Consider the following 20409-nt stretch of genomic DNA (forward strand, 5'->3'; position numbering starts at 1 on the left):
GACACAAGCATCTCTGCAAACTCTTCATCGCTGCGCACCATGTTAGTAAACCACTCACAGTACTCAATCCTACAAAATGGGTCATACTCATTCATTGCGTGTAGCAATCGTGGGAAATGAAAAGACTGGCTATGGACAGACAAAAGTGGAAGAGGCTTAACCCATGACAAGACCTCCCGTAAGGCAGAATACTATACTACTATTAACTTGGAAATCATAACAGTCTTATTTGGCTTGGATGGAGTAGCTTGGAGAAAGGAAAATCTAAATAAGTGTTTGCACACTAATTTTTACTGAGTGAAATGGGTGTGTGCTCATGGTCATAATTATTTAATTTTCATATAAAAATAATGTTTCATTATTTCTATGAGAATATATCAGCGTTACTAATACCAGTTATGATAAAACTATTACAGTGATGTGATATAAAATCTGTATTTAGCATGGTCATGTTATACAACAAGCAATTCAGATAAAAACATAAAACGTGATGTGGTCCTGTAGTTACACTAGAAACACATTATATTGAATTCTGGTAATAGAAGTGCAATAACGATTTAACAATGAAACAGATAATATCAATGCACAACATATGTTACAATACTTTTAGGCACAAAATCATCAAATTACATTCATGTTGTAACAACAAATAAAGCACCAACCAGCAATCTTCTAGCAGTTACTGATTAAGCTTGTCACCAAATAATGCGCTTCCTACGATGATTCTGAAATAAGAGGAATAAACTTTATTTATTATTATGATTCAGTCTAGAAATAAGAAAGTTAACAACATTGTTCCAGCAAAAGAAGGATTGTATAAATTAACATCACAGCCACACACTGTTTTAATTCTAAAAAATAAATATAAACATTGTTTTGGGTAAATGCATTCCATTACTATAGAGCCACAAAGTCAGAAATAATATATTTTTTGTACACGTATACTTGCACAGGTAAAATAATTATCTACCAAGAAAACGTGTAAGCGAATGGCTCAGCAGAAAAGGACATATGTCAGGGGTTGCTGCTCAGGAATTCCTTAGAAATTACATTTCTAGATGCAATATCAGAGAGAAATTTTTTTTCTCCTTTTTTTTCTTTAACTAAAACAAATCATCTGCCTGAACAACATTGTAACCAACATTTTTGTTGAAAGTGAGTTACAGTTGGAACAGCGTTGCATCTGACACCCTGCATCCGCTAGTTTGACTGTTTCCGCCTCACATTAGCAATCAAATCATAAAATTCTTTGATGTAGAAAACAACATTGTAAGTGAAAGTGTCATGGGTAATGTACTGAATGTTGTGGTAATAAAAACAGTTGAATAAAAGAAGAATGTGTAAAGAACATTTGTGATGGAAGGACAATAAACACAAGGCACTGAAGAACAGTGGATAACCTTTCCTATCATGGAGAAATGCTCTTGCTCCTGGAAAATTGTCACCTGATGGGATGAATGGAGCATCATAACTACTATTCATAATGAAAAAAGATTCTTTATAATTTATGTAGCCAAAAATATGTAGCTATATGTTAAATATTTACAGAGTGCAAATATTGTGATGTAACATTCAGTCAAAACTTGAGAAATTCCTTATTACAGGGTATAAGTTTTGTAAGATGTCATAGAGGTTTTCCCTACAGGAAAGAACCATATATCCGATCATAGTCAAAGCCAATGGTAATGCATTCCTTGTTTGCAAGGTGTTGAGTCAGGGGATTTCAGGAACCTTAGTGACCCAACCCACAAATGTATTGAGGCTCATTCAAAATAACTGAGCGTGTCCACTAACGAATTTCATCTGATGACCCTACGACAATGATACTACTACACTAAGGGGAAGAAAAAGTCACAACATCCTGCAACTGTGGGCTTGTTTCTTTGTTTATTTATTTACATTTTCTCTGCATGGAGCCAGCACAACAATGGCTTTTGCAAATGACAGACATAACCCGTATGACAAAAATTATATTTACAAATTATGTTACTTGATATGATAGTTGTGTTTTACATCTATTTAATACATAGCTTATATGCTATTGGTTAATATCAAAAAGCAGTTTCTTACAATTCACTGAATAAATATAAACATTTTTTCTATTACAAAAGATTTTTAACTTAGTAATAAAAATCAATCCTCTTACATGTTCTTAAATAATTTGGTAGATTGTTAAACCACATCAAACCACTGATGCATGGGCTCCAATCTGCCATTTTTAAGTTTGTGCTTTTCTGAAAGTAGTTATATATTTTTGTTGTGCTCATGTACACCACTGCACTTGATAACTGCAGCTGGTTGACATAAAAATGTAAGTAATTTAAATATGTATACAGAGAATATTGTAAAGTATTTGTGCTGCATGAAAACTTCATGATATGATTCTCTACGGCCTATCCCAAGTACAAGTCTTATTGCCCGTTTTTGTAACAGCAATATTCTTTTCATGCAGATGTAATGTTTGAGTAGGAATTATTTTGGTGACCTGGGTATAGAGGTATAAGCCATTACTGACTTTTACACATAGAAAATGAATATGAAACTTGCTGGCAGATTAAAAATGTGTGCAAGTAAGTTCCATTTCACTCTGATGCAGAGTGAAAATTTCATTCTCAAAATTCATGTGGTTTGTCCAGTGCAGATTTTCATCAACATACACATGCAGATATTTACAGTTGCATTTTTCTGTTGCCAAGATGTTTCATATATTACTTACATTGGCATTGTGAGAACTGCCTGTTTTAAATGTCAACAATTGAAATTTGGTTACATTCAGTTTGAGGCCCTGACTGTTGATGTATTTCATTAATTATTTTACACCATTAGTACCAAAAGATTATAATCCCTTATATTCTCTAAAAAAGAATAAGACTGAGAGGCCATCTGCATACCTTATATCATGGGAGTTAATAGGTAAAGCAATGTTGTTAATATATAGGGGAAAGAGAAAAGGAACAAGGACTGGGCCCGAATGTACGCCCTGTATGACTGTTTCACCGATGGACTGAAAGTTTATAATTTCTTCAACTAATTTAAATGTCAGTGTAGCGTATTGCTTACAGTTCAACACATATGTGGCTATACGATGCTTGTGTGGATCCTGTAAACAATACAAGTTCAGTTTTTTAAAGAAGTAAGCCATGTGTGTCGAATGCTTTTGTTAGGTCTAAAAATACACCTGCAGTTGGCACCCTCTGGTCCAACAGATACACTTGAGATCTGCATCCTCTGTTCAGACAGGCAGTACACCTCACGGGAGAAATGTGTAGCTGCTATGGTCATACTTAGCCTTTTCTAAAGACACTCTAGGAATCTATAAGCAGTTTGCGTTTTGTGAAAAAGGCACTAAGCTGGGACAGGATAATACCTGTGAATATCTTACCTAAGGTGGAAATTAATGATATTGGTCTACAGTTATATACAACTTCCTTACTTCTCTTTTTGTACACTGATTTCAAAACATTTATTTTTAGAAGAGTTTGACACATATTTTACCTAATGCTGCAATTATCACATAGATAGGTGGTTATAAGATTTATTTTAAGCACCCCTTAGTAATTGTGTCGGCTATGCCTTCCCATCCAGATGAATTTTTTTTTTCTTTAGCATGTGTATAACTTTCCAACTTCCTGCTCGTTTACCTCCCAAATTCAAAGTCAGCACACTGAGTGAGATGGCATGGGGTATCAACTTGTGAATCTATAACAAGGATTGGTTGGTTAGTAGGTGAAGTGAAATAGTTATTAAAAATATTACGTTTAGTGCTTGGGCTTTTTACAAAGTTACCATCATGTCTTATGCCGAATGGTTCCATGTTCATATATGGTTACTACCATTTTGACAATGCTTAACTACCTTTTGGGTTTCTCTAACAGGGCAGCAGTAGTCATAATGTCTCAACAGGGTTGAACAGAAGTCACTCCATTCATTATCAAACAAATCAGGATTATTTTTAAAGGCATTAACATTTGTGTTATTCACAGTTCCTTTCTGCATAAGGATCTTTGTTATTTTTGGCACAGCTGAATTTATGTACTCTATCACATGACAAAAGTGGTCACAGTAATGAAAATCTAGGCTACTATAATTTAGCTTATGTGATTGTCTTTTAATTGTGCCTGTCTGCAACTTGACATGTGTTCTTTATGATAAGTGATAATCTGTCTTTTCCTACACTGTTGATATTCCTATGTGGAATTTCCACTGTTTGAGTTTTACCTTATCTATAATATTTCTGCTGATAATAGCATAATCTGTTCTAGTGGAGGAAGTGTCCTTTACTCTAGTGTCTGGTCTTACTATATTTACAAGATTATTTGACCTTAATACATCAGTGAGTATCTAATTTACTGTACTATTAGAATTTGCATCTATATTACAGTCACTAAATTTAGCAAGGTGATTAGGGCCAGTCCAGTGTGGCCAACTACCCTACTAAGTCTGTCCATAAAGCACATTACATGTGCAATGGTGGGCTATATACGCCAGTCATGTTATCGTCAGCTAATTTCAGATGATTATCTGTATTTTAACTGAACCTTCTGTAGTGTGGTGTTCAAGACAGGATTTTTTTTTAACAGTTACATGTTTACTAACATTTATTGCCACACCACCACTTTGCAGAATTGCCTGCAACAATTATTTGCTAACAGGTAACCTTCTGATCTGTAATATATTCTTTCATTGGTTTTGGTCCATGTTTGGGCCGACCGGTACATGTGGCGAGCGCTCCTCTATGAATATTTGCAATAAATCCAGTTTGTGCCCGAGACACTGAACATTTAAATGCATCACGTTTAAGGGATTTTTTATAGGTTTAAAACTTTGCTCTGATAACATTTATTTAGGTTACAATTTTTACAATAAATTACAGTATGAACTGGATCTTTAGTACTGTTCTGCAATGACTTATTTTGCAGTATGGGTTTGCTTCAAGTGAATAGGGTTCAGGCACATCAGAACTACATCTACATCTACATTTATACTCCGCAAGCCACCCAACGGTGTGTGGCGGAGGGCACTTTATGTGCCACTGTCATTACCTCCCTTTCCTGTTCCAGTCGCGTATGGTTCGCAGGAAGAACGACTGTCTGAAAGCCCCCGTGCGCGCTCTAATCTCTCTAATTTTACATTCGTGATCTCCTCGGGAGGTATAAGAAGGGAGAAGCAATATATTCGGTACCTCATCCAGAAACGCACCCTCTCGAAACCTGGCGAGCAAGCTACACCGCGATGCAGAGCGCCTCTCTTGCAGAGTCTGCCACTTGAGTTTGTTAAACATTTCCATAACGCTATCATGGTTACCAAATAACCCTGTGACGAAACGCGCCGCTCTTCTTTGGATCTTCTCTATCTCCTCCGTCAACCCGATCTTCTGGTACGGATCCCACACTGATGAGCAATACTCAAGTACAGGTCGAACGAGTGTTTTGTAAGCCACCTCCTTTGTTGATGGACTACATTTTCTAAGGACTCTCCCAATGAATCTCAAACTGGTACCCGCCTTACCAACAATTAATTTTATATGATCGTTCCACTTCAAATCGTTCCGCACGCATACTCCCAGATATTTTACAGAAGGAACTGCTACCAGTGTTTGTTCCGCTATCATATAATCATACAATAAAGGATCCTTCTTTTTATGTATTCGCAATACATTACATTTGTCTATGTTAAGGGTCAGTTGCCACTCCCTGCACCAAGTGCCTATCCGCTGCAGATCTTCCTGCATTTCGTTACAATTTTCTAATGCTGCAACTTCTCTGTATACTACAGCATCATCCGCGAAAAGCCGCATGGGACTTCCGACACTATCTACTAGGTCATTTATATATATTGTGAAAAGCAATGGTCCCATAACACTCCCCTGTGGCACGCCAGAGGTTACTTTAACGTCTGTAGACGTCTCTCCATTGAGAACAACATGCTGTGTTCTGTTTGCTAAAAACTTTTCAGTCCAGCCATACAGGTGGTCTGATATTCCGTAGGCTCTTACTTTGTTTATCAGGCGACAGTGCGGAACTGTATCGAACGCCTTCCAGAAGTCAAGGAAAATGGCATCTACCTGGGAGCCTGTATCTAATATTTTCTGGGTCTCATGAACAAATAAAGTGAGTTGGGTCTCACACAATCGCTGTTTCCGGAATCCATGTTGATTCCTACATAGTAGATTCTGGGTTTCCAAAAACGACATGATACTCGAGCAAAAAACATGTTCTAAACTTCTACAACAGATCGACGTCAGAGATATAGGTCTATAATTTTGCGCATCTGCTCGACGACCCTTCTTGAAGACTGGGACTACCTGTGCTCTTTTCCAATCATTTGGAACCTTCCGTTCCTCTAGAGACTTGCGGTCCTTGGACACTAGTGCAATGCTTCTTTATCCCAAGAAAGCCTTGCGCTTGCAATCCAGGGCAATAGGATCCTCCTCTTTAATACACTTGTCGCACAGTTCACTTAACTGGGAAACCAGCTTAGCCTTTCCTTTTTCTGTTTAAGAGCAGTCTGTGGCTTGTGTGTTCATCACAGTTCATTTTTTTTTTTCCAGCTGAAAACTATGGAATTTTACTTCTTTATTGATGGGAAGAAAGCAATGTGCACTACATGTGTATACCGGGGGGAGTCATCCAAGATGTGAAAAGGGTCCTTTCAGATGCCATGAGGGGTACAGGGTGCAGCCAACTGCAGGTGGTGGCTCATGTCGGCACTAATGACGTGTGTCGCTATGAATCGGAAGATATTCTCTCTGGTTTCCGGTGGCTATCTGATTTGGTGAAGACTGCCAGTCTTGCTGGTGAGATCATCTGTAGTATCATCAACAGGACCAATTTCAGACCTTTGGTACAGAGCCGAGTGGAGGGTCTGAATCAGAGGCTCAAACGGTTCTGGGACCGTGTAGACTGCAGATTCCTCGACTTGCACCATAGGGTGATGGGGTTTCAGGTTTAACTAAATAGGTCAGGTGTCCACTAAACACAGGAGGCAGCTACATGGGTAGCAGGGGCTGTGTGGCATTGACTGGGCGGTTTTTTAGGTTAGACAGTCTCGGGAAAGATCAAAAAGGGCTCCAGTCCCAAAGGCTACAGGGCAAAGAAATGGCAAGAATCAACCAAGCAACAGTCGGTATTGTAGTTGTGAATTGTCGTAGCTCTGTTGGAAAAGTACCAGAGCTTCAATCGCTGATGGAAAACACTGATGCTGAAATCGTTATAGGAACAGAAAGGTAGCTAAAGATGGGGCTAAATTCTGCCAAAAGTTTTAGAGAGGCACTAACCGTGTTCAGAAAGGATAGATTAAATAAAGTGTGTTTGTGTCTGTTTGTAGTAGTTTATCCTGTAGTGAAGTTGAAATAGATTGTTCCTGCGAATTACTATGGGTAGAGGTTATACTCAACAGCCGTACCAAAATAATAACTGGCTCCTTCTACCGACCCCCCGACTCAGATGATGTAATAGCTGAACAGTTCAAAGAAAACTTGAATCTCATTACAAGTAAGTACCCTACCTATACAGTTATAATTGGTGGAGACTTCAATCTACCCTCGATTTCTTGGCGAAAATACACGTTCAAAGCTGGTGGTAGGCAGAAAACATGTTCCGAAATTGTACTAAATCCTTTCTCTGAGAATTACTTTGAACAATTAGTACATGAGCCAACACGAATTGTAAATGATTCCAAAAACACACTTGACATCTTAGCTACAAATAATCCTGATCTAATAGAGAGCGTCATGACAGATACAGGGATTAGTGAACACAAGGTCATTGTAGCGAGGCTCAACACCATATAAACCAAAACCACTAAAAATAAACGCAAAATATATCTATCTAAAACAGCAGATAAAAATTTGCTTGATGCCTTCCTAAGAGTGAGTCTCCATTCCTTTCAAGCTAATAATGTATGTGTAGACGAGGTATGGCTCAAATTCAAAGATACAGTATCAACAGCAATAGACAGATTCATACCGCATAAGGTAATAAGAGATGGGGCTGATCCACCATGGTACACAAAACACGTCAGAACACTGTTGCAGAAGCAACGAGAAAAGCACGCCAAATTCAGAAGAACGCAAAATCCCCAAGACTGGCTAAGTTTCACAGAAGCTCGAAATTTAGAGCGGACATCAATGTGAGGTGCTTTTAATAGTTTCCACAATGAAACATTGTCTCAAAACATGGTAGAAAACCCAAAGAGATTCTGGTCATATGTAAAGTACACCAGTGGCAAAAAACAAGTCTATACCGACACAGCGCGATAGCGATGGAAATGTTACCGATGATGGTGCCACTAAAACGAAGTTACTAAATGCAGTTTTCTGTAATTCCTTCATGAAAGAAGATGAAGTAAATATTCCAGAATTCAAAACCAGAACAGCTGTTAGCATGAATGACATAAAAGTAGGTATCTTAGGTGTTGCGAAACAACTCAGATCACTTAAGAAAGGCAAGTCTTCCGGTACAGATGATATACCAATCAGGTTTCTTTCAGAGTATGCAGACACAATAGCCCCTTTCTTAGCAGTCATATACAACCACTCACTTGACAAAAGGTCTGTTCGTAAAGACTGGAAAGTAGCACAGGTCACACCAATATTCAAGAAAGGAAATAGGAGTAACCCATTGAATTACAGACCCATATCACTGACCTCAGTTTGCAGTAGGATTTTGGAGCATATACTGTACTTGAACATTATGAATCACCTTGGAGAAAATGACTTATTGATACATAACACAGATTAAGAAAATATCTGTTCTTGTGCAACACAGCTAGCTCTTTATTCCCATGAAACAATGAGTGCTGTCGACAAGGAATCTCAGATCGATTCCATATTCCTAGATTTCCAGAAGGCTTTTGATACCATTCCTCACAAGTGACTATTAATTAAATTGCATGCATATGGAGTGTTGTCTCAGTTGTTTGACTGGATTCGTTATTTCCTCTCAGAGAGGTCACAGTTCATAGTCATAGACATGAGTAGAACAGAAGTGATATCTGGCGTTCCACAAGGTAGCGTCATAGGCCCTCTGCTGTTCCTGATTCACATAAATGATCTAGGTGATAATCTTAGCAGCCCCCTTAGATTGTTTGCAGATGACGCTGTAATTTACCATCTAGTAAAATCATCAGACAATCAATTCCAATTTCAAAATGATCTAGAGAGAATTTCTATATGGTGCAAAAAGTGGCAATTGGCACTAAACAAAGAAAACTGCGAGGTCATTCACATGGGTACTAAAAGAAATCCAATAACTTTTGGCTATAATAAATCGCACAAATCTAAGGGCTGTCAATTCAACTAAATACCTTGGAATTACAATTATGAGCAACTTAAATTGGAAAGACCACATAGATTATATTGAGGTGAAGGAGAAACAAAGACTGTGCTTTGTTGGCAGAACACTTAGAAGACGTGACAAACCCACTAAAGAGATAGCCTACATTACACTTGTCCACCCTCTGCTGGAATATTGCTGCGCGGTATGGGATCCTTACAAGGTATGACATCGAAACAGTGCAAAGAAGAGCAGCTCGTTTCGTGTTATCGCGCAATAGGGGTGAGAGTGTCACTTCTATGATTCGCAAGTTGGCGTGGCAGTCACTGAAACAAAGGCAGTTTTCTTTGCAGTGAGATCTATTTACGAAATTTCAATCACCAACTTCCTCTTCCAAATGTGAAAATATTTAGTTGAGACCCACCTACGTAGGGAGAAATGATCATCAAAAATAAGAGAAATCAGAGCTCGAATGGAAAGGTTTAGTTGTTCCTTTTCCCCACGCACCATTCGAGAGTGGAATGGTAGAGAAGTAGTATGAAAAAGGTTCGATGAACCCTCCACCAGGCACTTAGGCGTAAATTGCAGGGTAACCATGTACATGTAGATGTAGTATTAACTGTTGTGGCAAATCATGCTGTCCTGGCACAGTTGCGATGATGACATTTATATTAAGTAGTTTTGGTAATCTGTTTCGAGAGCATCACAGAGCAGTCTTGTTTTACTTTTTATACACACCGTTTCCAATACCTATAATCATAACCTGATTGTCTTTATTTAGTTGGCTTGTCTCTATTACAATATTCTCCACCATTGCAGTTAACTTGACACCAGGTTTAACCTTAGCGACAACTGAATGTTTTGAACACATACTCTCATGGAAGTGTGTGGAGACGTCTTTTACATGACTGTCAGCATATGGTAGGGGTCCTCTGGTGCATCTTTGCATCAGAAAGTTAACTTTATTTTTTTTATTTTTTATTTATTTATTTATTTTGGGAGTTTTGTATTTGCTTTTCTGTTTGCCTACATTGGTTTTATTACCATAGTCTGCACCTAGTGCTGAAAATTTATTTGACTACACTATCACTGGGACCGTAATTACACGTTGAACTTGTTCAAATGTTTTGCTCAGCATATACCAAGTTTCATGCATGGACAACATTATTGTCTCATCAAAGCATCGTGGAAAGGCTGAGAGATACTGGGAAATGAATACTGTTGATAGCTAAAATTTCAATTTTCTTTATCTTCTATGATAAACTTTCACCAGTCAAAACCACACAAAAGAAAGACTTACTTGATATCTGCCAATATATCCCAGCTGAAATATGGAATTGCTATCAGCATCTACCAAATTAGTAGGGGGTTTGCATGTCAGTCTTATAAAATCTACTGACTGAGGACGTTTATTGCTTATTGGATCTGTAGACAAAATATATTGATAGACCAAATAAAATTCTATTACATGCACTGATAAACATATATTGTCTACAGACTAGCATTTAGCAAATTACGATCATTTGCAGAGGTATTCATCATATTGGATTACAATTTTGTTTGCACCATTCATGCTATTATGTACACATATTTCTATATGACAACAATGGGAAGTTTCTGAATGGAATAATATGTAAAATAAAGGAAAGGCTACCATGCACCTACAGCAGATGGACATGTGTCATTCATGTAAAAACATGCAACTGAAGACAGTAGTCACACTAGCTATCGAGCTCTTGCTCTTTCTCTAGGAAAAGTACACACATTTGAATACACAACCACACAGACACCCAAATGCATATACCCATGGCCAAGTGAGGGAGACTGTTGATCAGCAATTACTGAGAGCAGTTGCCTGGGTAGATGGAGGTGGGGAAGGGATAAAGATAGGTGCACAAGGTGAAAAGTGGGTAGCAGGATAGCGTGAGGCAGGTCTTTCGACACATGACACAGCACAATGGTAGTAGTTCAGATGGTAGAGCATATGAGAGACAGAAATCCTTTCATCTTGTTGGGCAGTCACTGAGTCACCTGTCAAACAAGCTAATTCACACTATCCCACTGCCCATTCCTTGCCTCATGCATCCTTCCCTACCCACTCACAATCTCCGTCTCTCTCTACCTGGGCAAGTGCTCTCCAATAAGCACTAAACAATAGTCAGTCAAACTGCAACTGCAGTTGCTGCATTTGGGTGTCTACATGGTTCGTGTATGTGAATGTGTGTACTGTTGCAAGAGAAAGGGCAAGAGCTCGAAAGCTAGTGTGAATACTGTTTTCTGTTGCACGTTTCTTTGTAACACACATCAGTCAGGTAAGCAGTTGCCTTTCTTTCCTCTATTTTACATATATATTCTATATGGTTTCATAGTATTTTCTATTCTCCTTTAAGAACATATTTTCTGTTTAATGTAAGTTACATCTTTTTTTATTGTAGTACCATATTGAAGTTTGTCTTGAGCTATAGTAACATAAAATCATTTATACTATAGTAACTCTTTACTCTCTCCAATGTTTTAAGAAATTTTTTGAAAGTATTTTAATCTCTCTCTCAAGTTTGAGGAGAGTTTTTCTTGTGCTTATGGCTTTGGTATTTCATGGCACAGTGTATGGGCTTGTGGAAGAGGTTCCATTTCCTTGTGTCATGGTTGTGCTGTGTCTTGATATCTTTATTATTCGCAACATATTCGAATTTTGTCCAGCATACGAGTTGTATAGGCATATGCTCAGTAGTGTTTAGTGTTAGTATCTCAAGAGCTTTAACTGATGGCCTACATGATTCTCCATTTAAGATTGGTTATCATTCTTATTGCTCTTTTTGTGATTTAAATGCCCTATTAATGTTTGATCTGGAGGTGCCTTCTCACAGAACCAAGTCATAAGTTAATGCCGACTGGATTAGTGCATAGTGTGTCATTTTCATAATATTTGTGTCTTATTAGATAGCTGAATTTTTGGCAGCACCCATAGGTTTGAGTTTTCCACTTCTGTATTCTACACACGTTTAGTGTAATTACAACAGAAACTAAGTTAAATTTTTCACTTTCTTCTGTTGCTGTTGCTTATGCATATTTCTACTGCAATAAACATTATGGTTTTGATCTATTTTGTTATGTTTTCTCAAAACAAGCAAAACAAGCTTTCTATTTCCACAAAGAGTAACCCAGGTTAACCAGAGTGTTTCAGCAGAAAAATGTCATAACTGTGCAAATCCAGAATTATTCATCCAGGAAAATTAAAACAGTGCTATTTTCCAAAAACAACATAAGCAGTTGTGTAATTACAATTGTGTACTTATAAAAATATGCAAGATCAATTTTAACACATATATACTGACTGACTCAACAAAGGCCAAATCAGTATGTCTAAAATAGCTTATTTTTCTCCTGAAAATTTGCTTTCTTGTTGAACAATTAAAATGTGCACGATGAAGACCTTTGAAGGAAAATTTACCCTAATTGGTGAGCATACTGTAAAATCAACCACTGGCAACACAGTTGGACCTACAGATTCTGGGGTGCCTGAAACATTGTGCAAAGGGGAGTTGGAGCATCTTGGAAACACTGAAATCAAAAAGAAAAATTTTGGAACAATAATAATCTGCCACTGGTTGGATTAAAATCTTTTATTTTGTGTTTGCAACTGTTATGCATTTTCATGTGACTGGTCTATCGTGTCTTTATGCTGAAACATGAATGCTACAAGTATCTGAAGCTACTGATCCCAGGGTCTGAATAAAGCCAAAAAATCTGGAGCCTTTTTTATCACTATTACTTCCCTTTGAAGAGAAATGAAATGGCATTACTGGCCCACAGACTCCATCTGGGGATGTTCAGCCACCTAGCGCAATTGCTTGTAGTGTACGCCACTTGGCAACTTGAATGTCTGATGAAGATGAGATGAATGACTAGGACAACACAAACACTAAGCCCCAAATCAAGAAAATCTCCAACCCGGCCAGGAATCTGACTCTGGGCCCAACAAAATTGAGATACATCTACATCTACATTTATACTCCGCAAGCCACCCAATGGTGTGTGGCGGAGGGCACTTTACGTGCCACTGTCATTACCTCCCTTTCCTGTTCCAGTCGCGTATGGTTCGCGGGAAGAACGACTGTCTGAAAGCCTCCGTGCGTGCTCTAATCTCTCTAACTTTACATTCGTGATCTCCTCGGGAGGTATAAGTAGGGGGAAGCAATATATTCGATACCTCATCCAGAAACGCACCCTCTCGAAACCTGGCGAGCAAGCTACACCGCGATGCAGAGCGCCTCTCTTGCAGAGTCTGCCACTTGAGTTTGTTAAACATCTCCGTAACGCTATCATGGTTACCAAATAACCCTGTGACGAAACGCGCCGCTTTTCTTTGGATCTTCTCTATCTCCTCCGTCAACCCAATCTGGTACGGGTCCCACACTGATGAGACATACTCAAGTATAGGTCAAACGAGTGTTTTGTAAGCCACCTCTTTTGTTGATGGACTACATTTTCTAAGGACTCTCCCAATGAATCTCAACCTGGTACCCGCCTTACCAACAATTAATTTTATATGATCATTCCACTTCAAATCGTTCCGCATGCATACTCCCAGATATTTTACAGAAGTAACTGCTACCAGTGTTTGTTCCGCTATCATATAATCATACAATAAAGGATCCTTCTTTCTATGTATTCGCAATACATTACATTTGTCTATGTTAAGGGTCAGTTGCCACTCCCTGCACCAAGTGCCTATCCGCTGCAGATCTTCCTGCATTTCGTTACAATTTTCTAATGCTGCAACTTCTCTGTATACTACAGCATCATCCGCGAAAAGCCGCATGGGACTTCCGACACTATCTACTAGGTCATTTATATATATTGTGAAAAGCAATGGTCCCATAACACTCCCCTGTGGCACGCCAGAGGTTACTTTAACGTCTGTAGACGTCTCTCCATTCATGACAACATGCTGTGTTCTGTTTGCCAAAAACTCTTCAATCCAGCCATACAGGTGGTCTGATATTCCGTAGGCTCTTACTTTGTTTATCAGGCGACAGTGTGGAACTGTATCGAACGCCTTCCGGAAGTCAATGCTAACCACTGGACTATGAGCTGCTGACCTTAGAAGGGTACATTTACTTGTTAAGAATACCTGTAAACTAGTAAATAATAATGAGAACATCACATAATTGTTGCAATTCAAAAGTAGTCACAGTCAGATCCAAAATAAAATGAGATTCCTAGACTACTTTTCATTTTTAAGATAATAGTATCCTGTGGTTGCTGTTACAGCATGTCCAGAGCTTTCAAACTACTCACGAATGCTTCCTAGACTAGTTTGAGAAGTCTGCATGCTTTGTATTGCATCAGATCTTTGAAGTCCTTGTGCAATGCATTAGTCTGAAAGCTGTGGACACCCTAAGCAGTAACCAGTATGGGGTGGTTCAAAAAGATTCACCCGGTTTCAGAAGATTACATCTACCAAATGAATGAAGATGGAAACCTACGGTACATTTAACTAATGACTGAAAACAAAATTTTATCTTGGCACCATTCGTAAGTTACTGATTCATATGGTTGCCACCAGGTGTCACCCTGATGCAAACAGTTCACTCGCTCGTTCTTTCATTACCCAACGTGTATCAAGTCAAGATAGCTATTAAGACAGCAAGAAAAGGTATTTTGCATTCTATGTTCAAAGTGGTACAATGTACTTGAAACTGTGTGATGTGGCATCGAGAGAGGGACACAGCACTTCCTCAGCAGTGGATCAGCAATAAGGGTCAGATGGATTTCACACTGCATCACTGGCCTCCAACGTCAACTGATGTCACACTATGTGATTTTTTGTTTTTTAATTGTGTGGATTTAGGAAATACCTCATCCACGTGCCTCTCCCTCCAACAATTTTGAGTGAGCAGTGATGCTACATACTAGCAGCCGTAACTGCAGTACCAACAAACATGATGTAAATAAATATTATACCAAAGGGAGATAAAATGCACACCAAAAATATTCCAGAACAGCCTATCAAAGAAGCATAATTAACAATGATGTCATACTACTCAACAAAATAAAAGAGTAACTAAAAATTGCTGCATACCCAATACTTGAAACATAACTAAAGGTATTTCTAATAAAGCACTGTTTCTATTCTGTAAAATAATTCCTGGATCTGTAAAATAAATGTTACTTAAAAATTTAATTGTAAGAACAAGTACTTTATTTTTAATTTTCCTACTAATTTGCTGGTATTATGTATTACTGTACTTTATTTTCAACTGTCCTTCAACAGTTACTGATAAATTAGGATTATATGAATATCTATGTACTTATTTTCTCTCCTCTACTTATTAAGTATAACTGCATCCTCATTTTGACCTTTCCAATATCAGTTGTACAAGTTTGGTGAATGAAATAAAAGCTAGACCATTAAAAATCAATCAGTCAATCAATTTAACTTACCAGACTGATGAAAATGAAACTACAAAGTAATTCACTAATAGGAAAAGTCAGGTAACAGCTTGTTTTCGTGTAACCCACTTATTTAATGCCCTGAGAACCAAGCTGAGGAGAGGGGAAGAAGCGTAAGTTGAAACTGATTTACTTATGTGTTAATAATGTCTCTGAGTTGACTGGTAGTATGAACTAAGGACTGTTCAACAGGAAATAGTATGTTTTAAATCAAACACAAGGTCAAAGCACCATTTTTCTTCTAGTGGTAAAAACATAAACACGAATTTATTTTAAATTCTCCTTTCAGATCCATAATATATTGATCTATAAATTGGCAGAACTTACTGGTAACAGATAAGCTTCTTTTTCCAAGCGCCTCATCTCAGCAAGGATCCGTTCTTCCTCTTCAATGATCTTTTGTTTTTCTCGTTCAGCAGCTTCTCTTTCCTTTTGGAGTTGGTCCACCTCATCTAGTTGTTTTTGCAATAGCTGAAAAAGATTAAAAAAAGGAAGGCCCTTAATACAAATGTTTCAGCAATCATCCTGGTTTCCAAATAAATTTCTCTGGACACATCACAATAATACAGAAATACAACTATGCATTAAGACAATGATATTTTGTTTTATCATTTTCAACTGTTCTATGAAGTTATTACATAAGTGTACTTTGCTAACTGCAGAAACCTACTACCAATTTCATTTTTAATTAGGATCACTGTCTTGAACAATTAAACTCTCAAAAATATTTGTCTTGAACAATTAACATCTTCCCTACCACACAGAGACGAACAGAGATAAGAACACTGCTATGTAGCTCACTTTATCCTCCATTATACCATTTCCAAAATAACTATAAACTTAAAGCAGAAAAAAATGAAACCAATTCAGCACACGCCCTCTCACAAACAAATAGCCAATTTATACTTCAATTATTCTCATTTTCCATGCAATGAGACATCTTGCTCCATTCAGTATATTTTATTATTCAGTTTATTTTTTCCTCCCTTCTTTACAAGGAGAGGTCAGCTCTTGCAACCCACCAAATCTGATGAGCTTCAGCATACTCTTCAGATGTCAACTGACAGTCATTCCTTCGAAAGAACTGAATTTCCTACAATTTGTTTTCAAATTAAATGTAAGTCAAAGTTCATTATGCAGGATCCATTTTTGACCAGGCAGACTCTTTAGGAATCTCTTTACACAAATCAGGCCACTAAACTAATAATTTCTGACAAATCGAGGAATAGGGTTTTTGATTTATTGCAGATATAATTGAGGAGGAAAGCATATGTTAACCAGGACAGTGGCTAAATGCTATGAGGCCTGCATTCAAATCAATTAGCAATCTACTTCTACATACATGCCACTGTACTGTGTGTGGCAAAGAGTGTCCTGTAACACTACCAGGTATTTCCTTTCCTGATCCACTTACAAATGGAACAAGGGAAAAATGTCTGTCTATATGCCTACGTACAAGCCTTAATTTCTCCTATCATATCTTCACAGTCCTTATGTGAAATTACTTTGGTGGAGGTAGAATCTTTCTGCTGTCATCTGCAAATACTGATTTTCTAAATTTTCTCAATAGTGTTTGGCAAAAAGAACATCGGTTTCCCTCCAAGGATTCCCATTTGATTTCACAAATCATCTTCACAATACTGATGTGTTAACAGAACCTACTGGTAACAAATCTAGCAGCACACATCTGAATTGTTTCAATGTCTTTCTTTAATATGACAACATGGAAATTCCATACACTGTGTGATCAAGAATGGGTTTCACTCGAGTTGTATACATGGTCTCATTTAAAGACAAAATACACTTTCCTAAAATTCAACCAATAAATTAAAGATGACTATTTGCATTCCCCATTACTGTCCTTACGTGCTTGTTCCATTTCACATCTCTTTGCAATATAACACCCAGATATTTAGTTGATGTGATTGTGTCGAGCAGCACACCATTAATATGGTATTGCCGGATTATTTTTTTCAGCTCATCTCCACTGACTTTCATTTTTCTACAGTCAGAGCAAGCTGCTATTCATCACACCTATTAGAAACTGTGTACAAGTCATCCTATGTCCTTCTGCAGTCACTCATCGACGGTACTTTCCCGTACACTGCAGTATTGTCAGTAACATTTGCAGATTGCTGCTTACCCTATCCATCTGATCATTCACGTATATAAAGAATGAGAGCAGTACTATCACACTTCCCTGGAGCACTCCTGACAATACCCTTGTCTCTCTTGAACACTCACCATTAAGGACAACACGAGGGGTTCTACGGTTAATGCAGTGTCTATAGTTTGACGTAAGTGTTCTTCGGAATAGCCACAAATAGGTGTAGGAGTAGATAGGACACAACAAACTTTCAAAAAGTGTTTGAAAAGTAAGAGGTCAGAAAAAGCTGTGAAGAAGAGGAAAGTTTTGTTGTTAGGTAGTTCACATGGTAGAGGTGTTGGCCAACCGTTGCAGGATGAACTAGGGTCAGGTTACCAGGTCATAAGTTTTTTAAACCTAGTGCAACTCTGGGTCAAATGATAGAGGATGTAGGTTCACTTTGTAAAGAATTCACAAAGGAGGACAGGGGTAATAGTGGGTGGGGCAGGCAACAGAATAGATAGGAACCCTAATTATCCAATTGAGAGTGACCTGGTAAAGATAGCTTCAGCAACCAGACATATTTGTGTTGGGTTTGTGTCTGTTCTCAGGTGCCATGACCGGCCTCATTTAAACTCTTCTGTTAGGAGGGATAATTTAGAGGTGGAACTGCTGTTTGGATCAGATATGTGGTCTCATATCAGTGTAGTTCCTGTTGACTCTGTCAGCAGGTGGGACTATACTACGCATGGCCTTCACCTCATTCCACTCAACAGGAAAGGGAAGAGAAAACTGTCTGGGCTAATAGCTAATAACATGGGGAGGGGGGGGGGGGGCACTGTCACAAGTGGGAAAGTACCAGTGGTTACAAGTGACAGATCAGCAGTTTTTTTATGGCAGGGAGGTCAGAAACAAAAGATGTTCAGAGACAGGCTGAAAATGACATTCACATTGATAAAAACAGGCAGTCAGAGGGGAAATTCTAATGTACACAATTCAAGCAGACAGCCTCTGATTGAAATTAGAGATACTGAAAAATTGGCAGGAAAATTAGGTTCATACAGTTGTAATTCAGCCAGTGCAAAAAATCAGTTATCATTATTGCATCAGAATATCCAAGGACTAAGGGGTAAGCTTAATGAGTTGCTTATTTGTGTTGAAGAATTAGAGTTGAGCAAACCAGTTGATATAACCTGTCTCTCTAACATCATGTGACTAATGGCATAGATATGTTAAATGTTACAGGATTCAAGTTAGCTTCTTATTTGTGTAGAGAAAAGAGGAGTTGCCACATTTGTCAGAAACTGTTTTGATTTCAAGAATACTGATATTAATAGATTTTGCTCAGAGTAGGACTTAGAAGCTTGTGCAACAGAAGTAGTATTTCATAATAAGTCCTTTATAATAGTAGGTATATACAGATGACCTTCAGGAAATTTTAACCTCTCCATAAAAAAAATCTGGAAGCTCTGCTGTCCCATCTCGCAGCAGAAAACAAGGAAATAGGTTGCTGGTGATTTTAATGTGGATTTATTGAAAAGCTCTGTCAGTGAACAATTACTGCAGTCAGTAACACTATCATTCAATTTAGTTCCTACTGTGAACTTTGCTACTAGGATATGTAAATGCTCAAATGGCTCTGAGCACTATGGGACTTAACATCTGAGGTCATCAGTCCCCTATGTAAATGCTCTGAGACTGCTATTGATCATATCTTTGTAGGCGAATCTAGGAAAAAAAGTCATATCACAAAACCAATAGTAAATGGGCTATCTGATCATGACATGCACATCTTGTGTTTAATATTGAAACTTGTCAGGATAAAAAAAAAAATCTATTAAATCTGAGCACAGGAGGGCAATAAATGAGTCGAAAATTGAGAAATTCAGGAAATTGCTCAAAGACATGAACTGGATAGATGATTACAATATTTCTGACTCAAATGGAAAATACATAGCTTTTATTAACACCGTTACCTCCACTTTTGAAAACTCTTTTCCCCTAAAGATAACTCAAATCACACAGAAGTCAAAAAATAAACCGTGGATTATGCAAGGAATAAAGGTATCATGTGGGACAAAAAGGAGGCTGTATCTACTATTTAGGAACAGCTCTGATGCTAAAATTGTAATGTATTACAAGGAATACAGCAAAGTATTTAAGCAAGTAATCCAGGAATAGAAGCAGCTTTATTATGAGAAAAAGATAATTACATCAGGCAACAAAATAAAAAACTGTATGGGATATAGTGAAGACAGAGACAGGTGGGGCCAAAAAGGAAGAGGAACAGATAGCCCTAAAAATAAGTGAGACTTTGGTAGCAAATACATGTAGTGTTGCAAACCTCTTAAACAAGTACTTCATTTATGTTACTGACAGCTTGGAGTTATCAGGTTCGGTGAACAGTGCAATGGAGTATCTGAGACCAGTCTTTAAAAATAACTCCAGTAAAATGGAAATGATGCTCAAGTCTCCCACTAAGTATTCCAGTGGGTATGATAACATATCAATGAAGTTAATCAAAGACTGCTCATGTGTGTCGAGTTCCATCTTAAGTTTTTTGTGTAATCAATCTCTTATCAGCGGAATATT

At 37.9% G+C, this 20409-nt stretch overlaps 1 protein-coding gene across 3 annotated transcripts in view; it reads right to left on the bottom strand.

Moving 5' to 3' along the window:
- Positions 1–433: 433 nt before the first annotated feature.
- Positions 434–20409, bottom strand: part of LOC124544869 (trichoplein keratin filament-binding protein) — a 754849-nt gene continuing 734873 nt past the window's right edge. For all 3 annotated transcript variants that reach the window (XM_047123585.1, XM_047123583.1, XM_047123584.1), the window contains 2 exons: positions 16059–16202; positions 434–725 (listed from right to left, as the gene is read on the bottom strand). In XM_047123585.1, coding sequence (XP_046979541.1) covers positions 696–725; positions 16059–16202 — 174 coding nt within the window. In that variant the 3' untranslated portion in view covers positions 434–695. The remainder of the gene's footprint in view (positions 726–16058; positions 16203–20409) is intronic.

This window comes from Schistocerca americana, chromosome 8 (assembly GCF_021461395.2).
Source record: "Schistocerca americana isolate TAMUIC-IGC-003095 chromosome 8, iqSchAmer2.1, whole genome shotgun sequence".
NCBI classification, from domain to species: domain Eukaryota; kingdom Metazoa; phylum Arthropoda; class Insecta; order Orthoptera; family Acrididae; genus Schistocerca; species Schistocerca americana.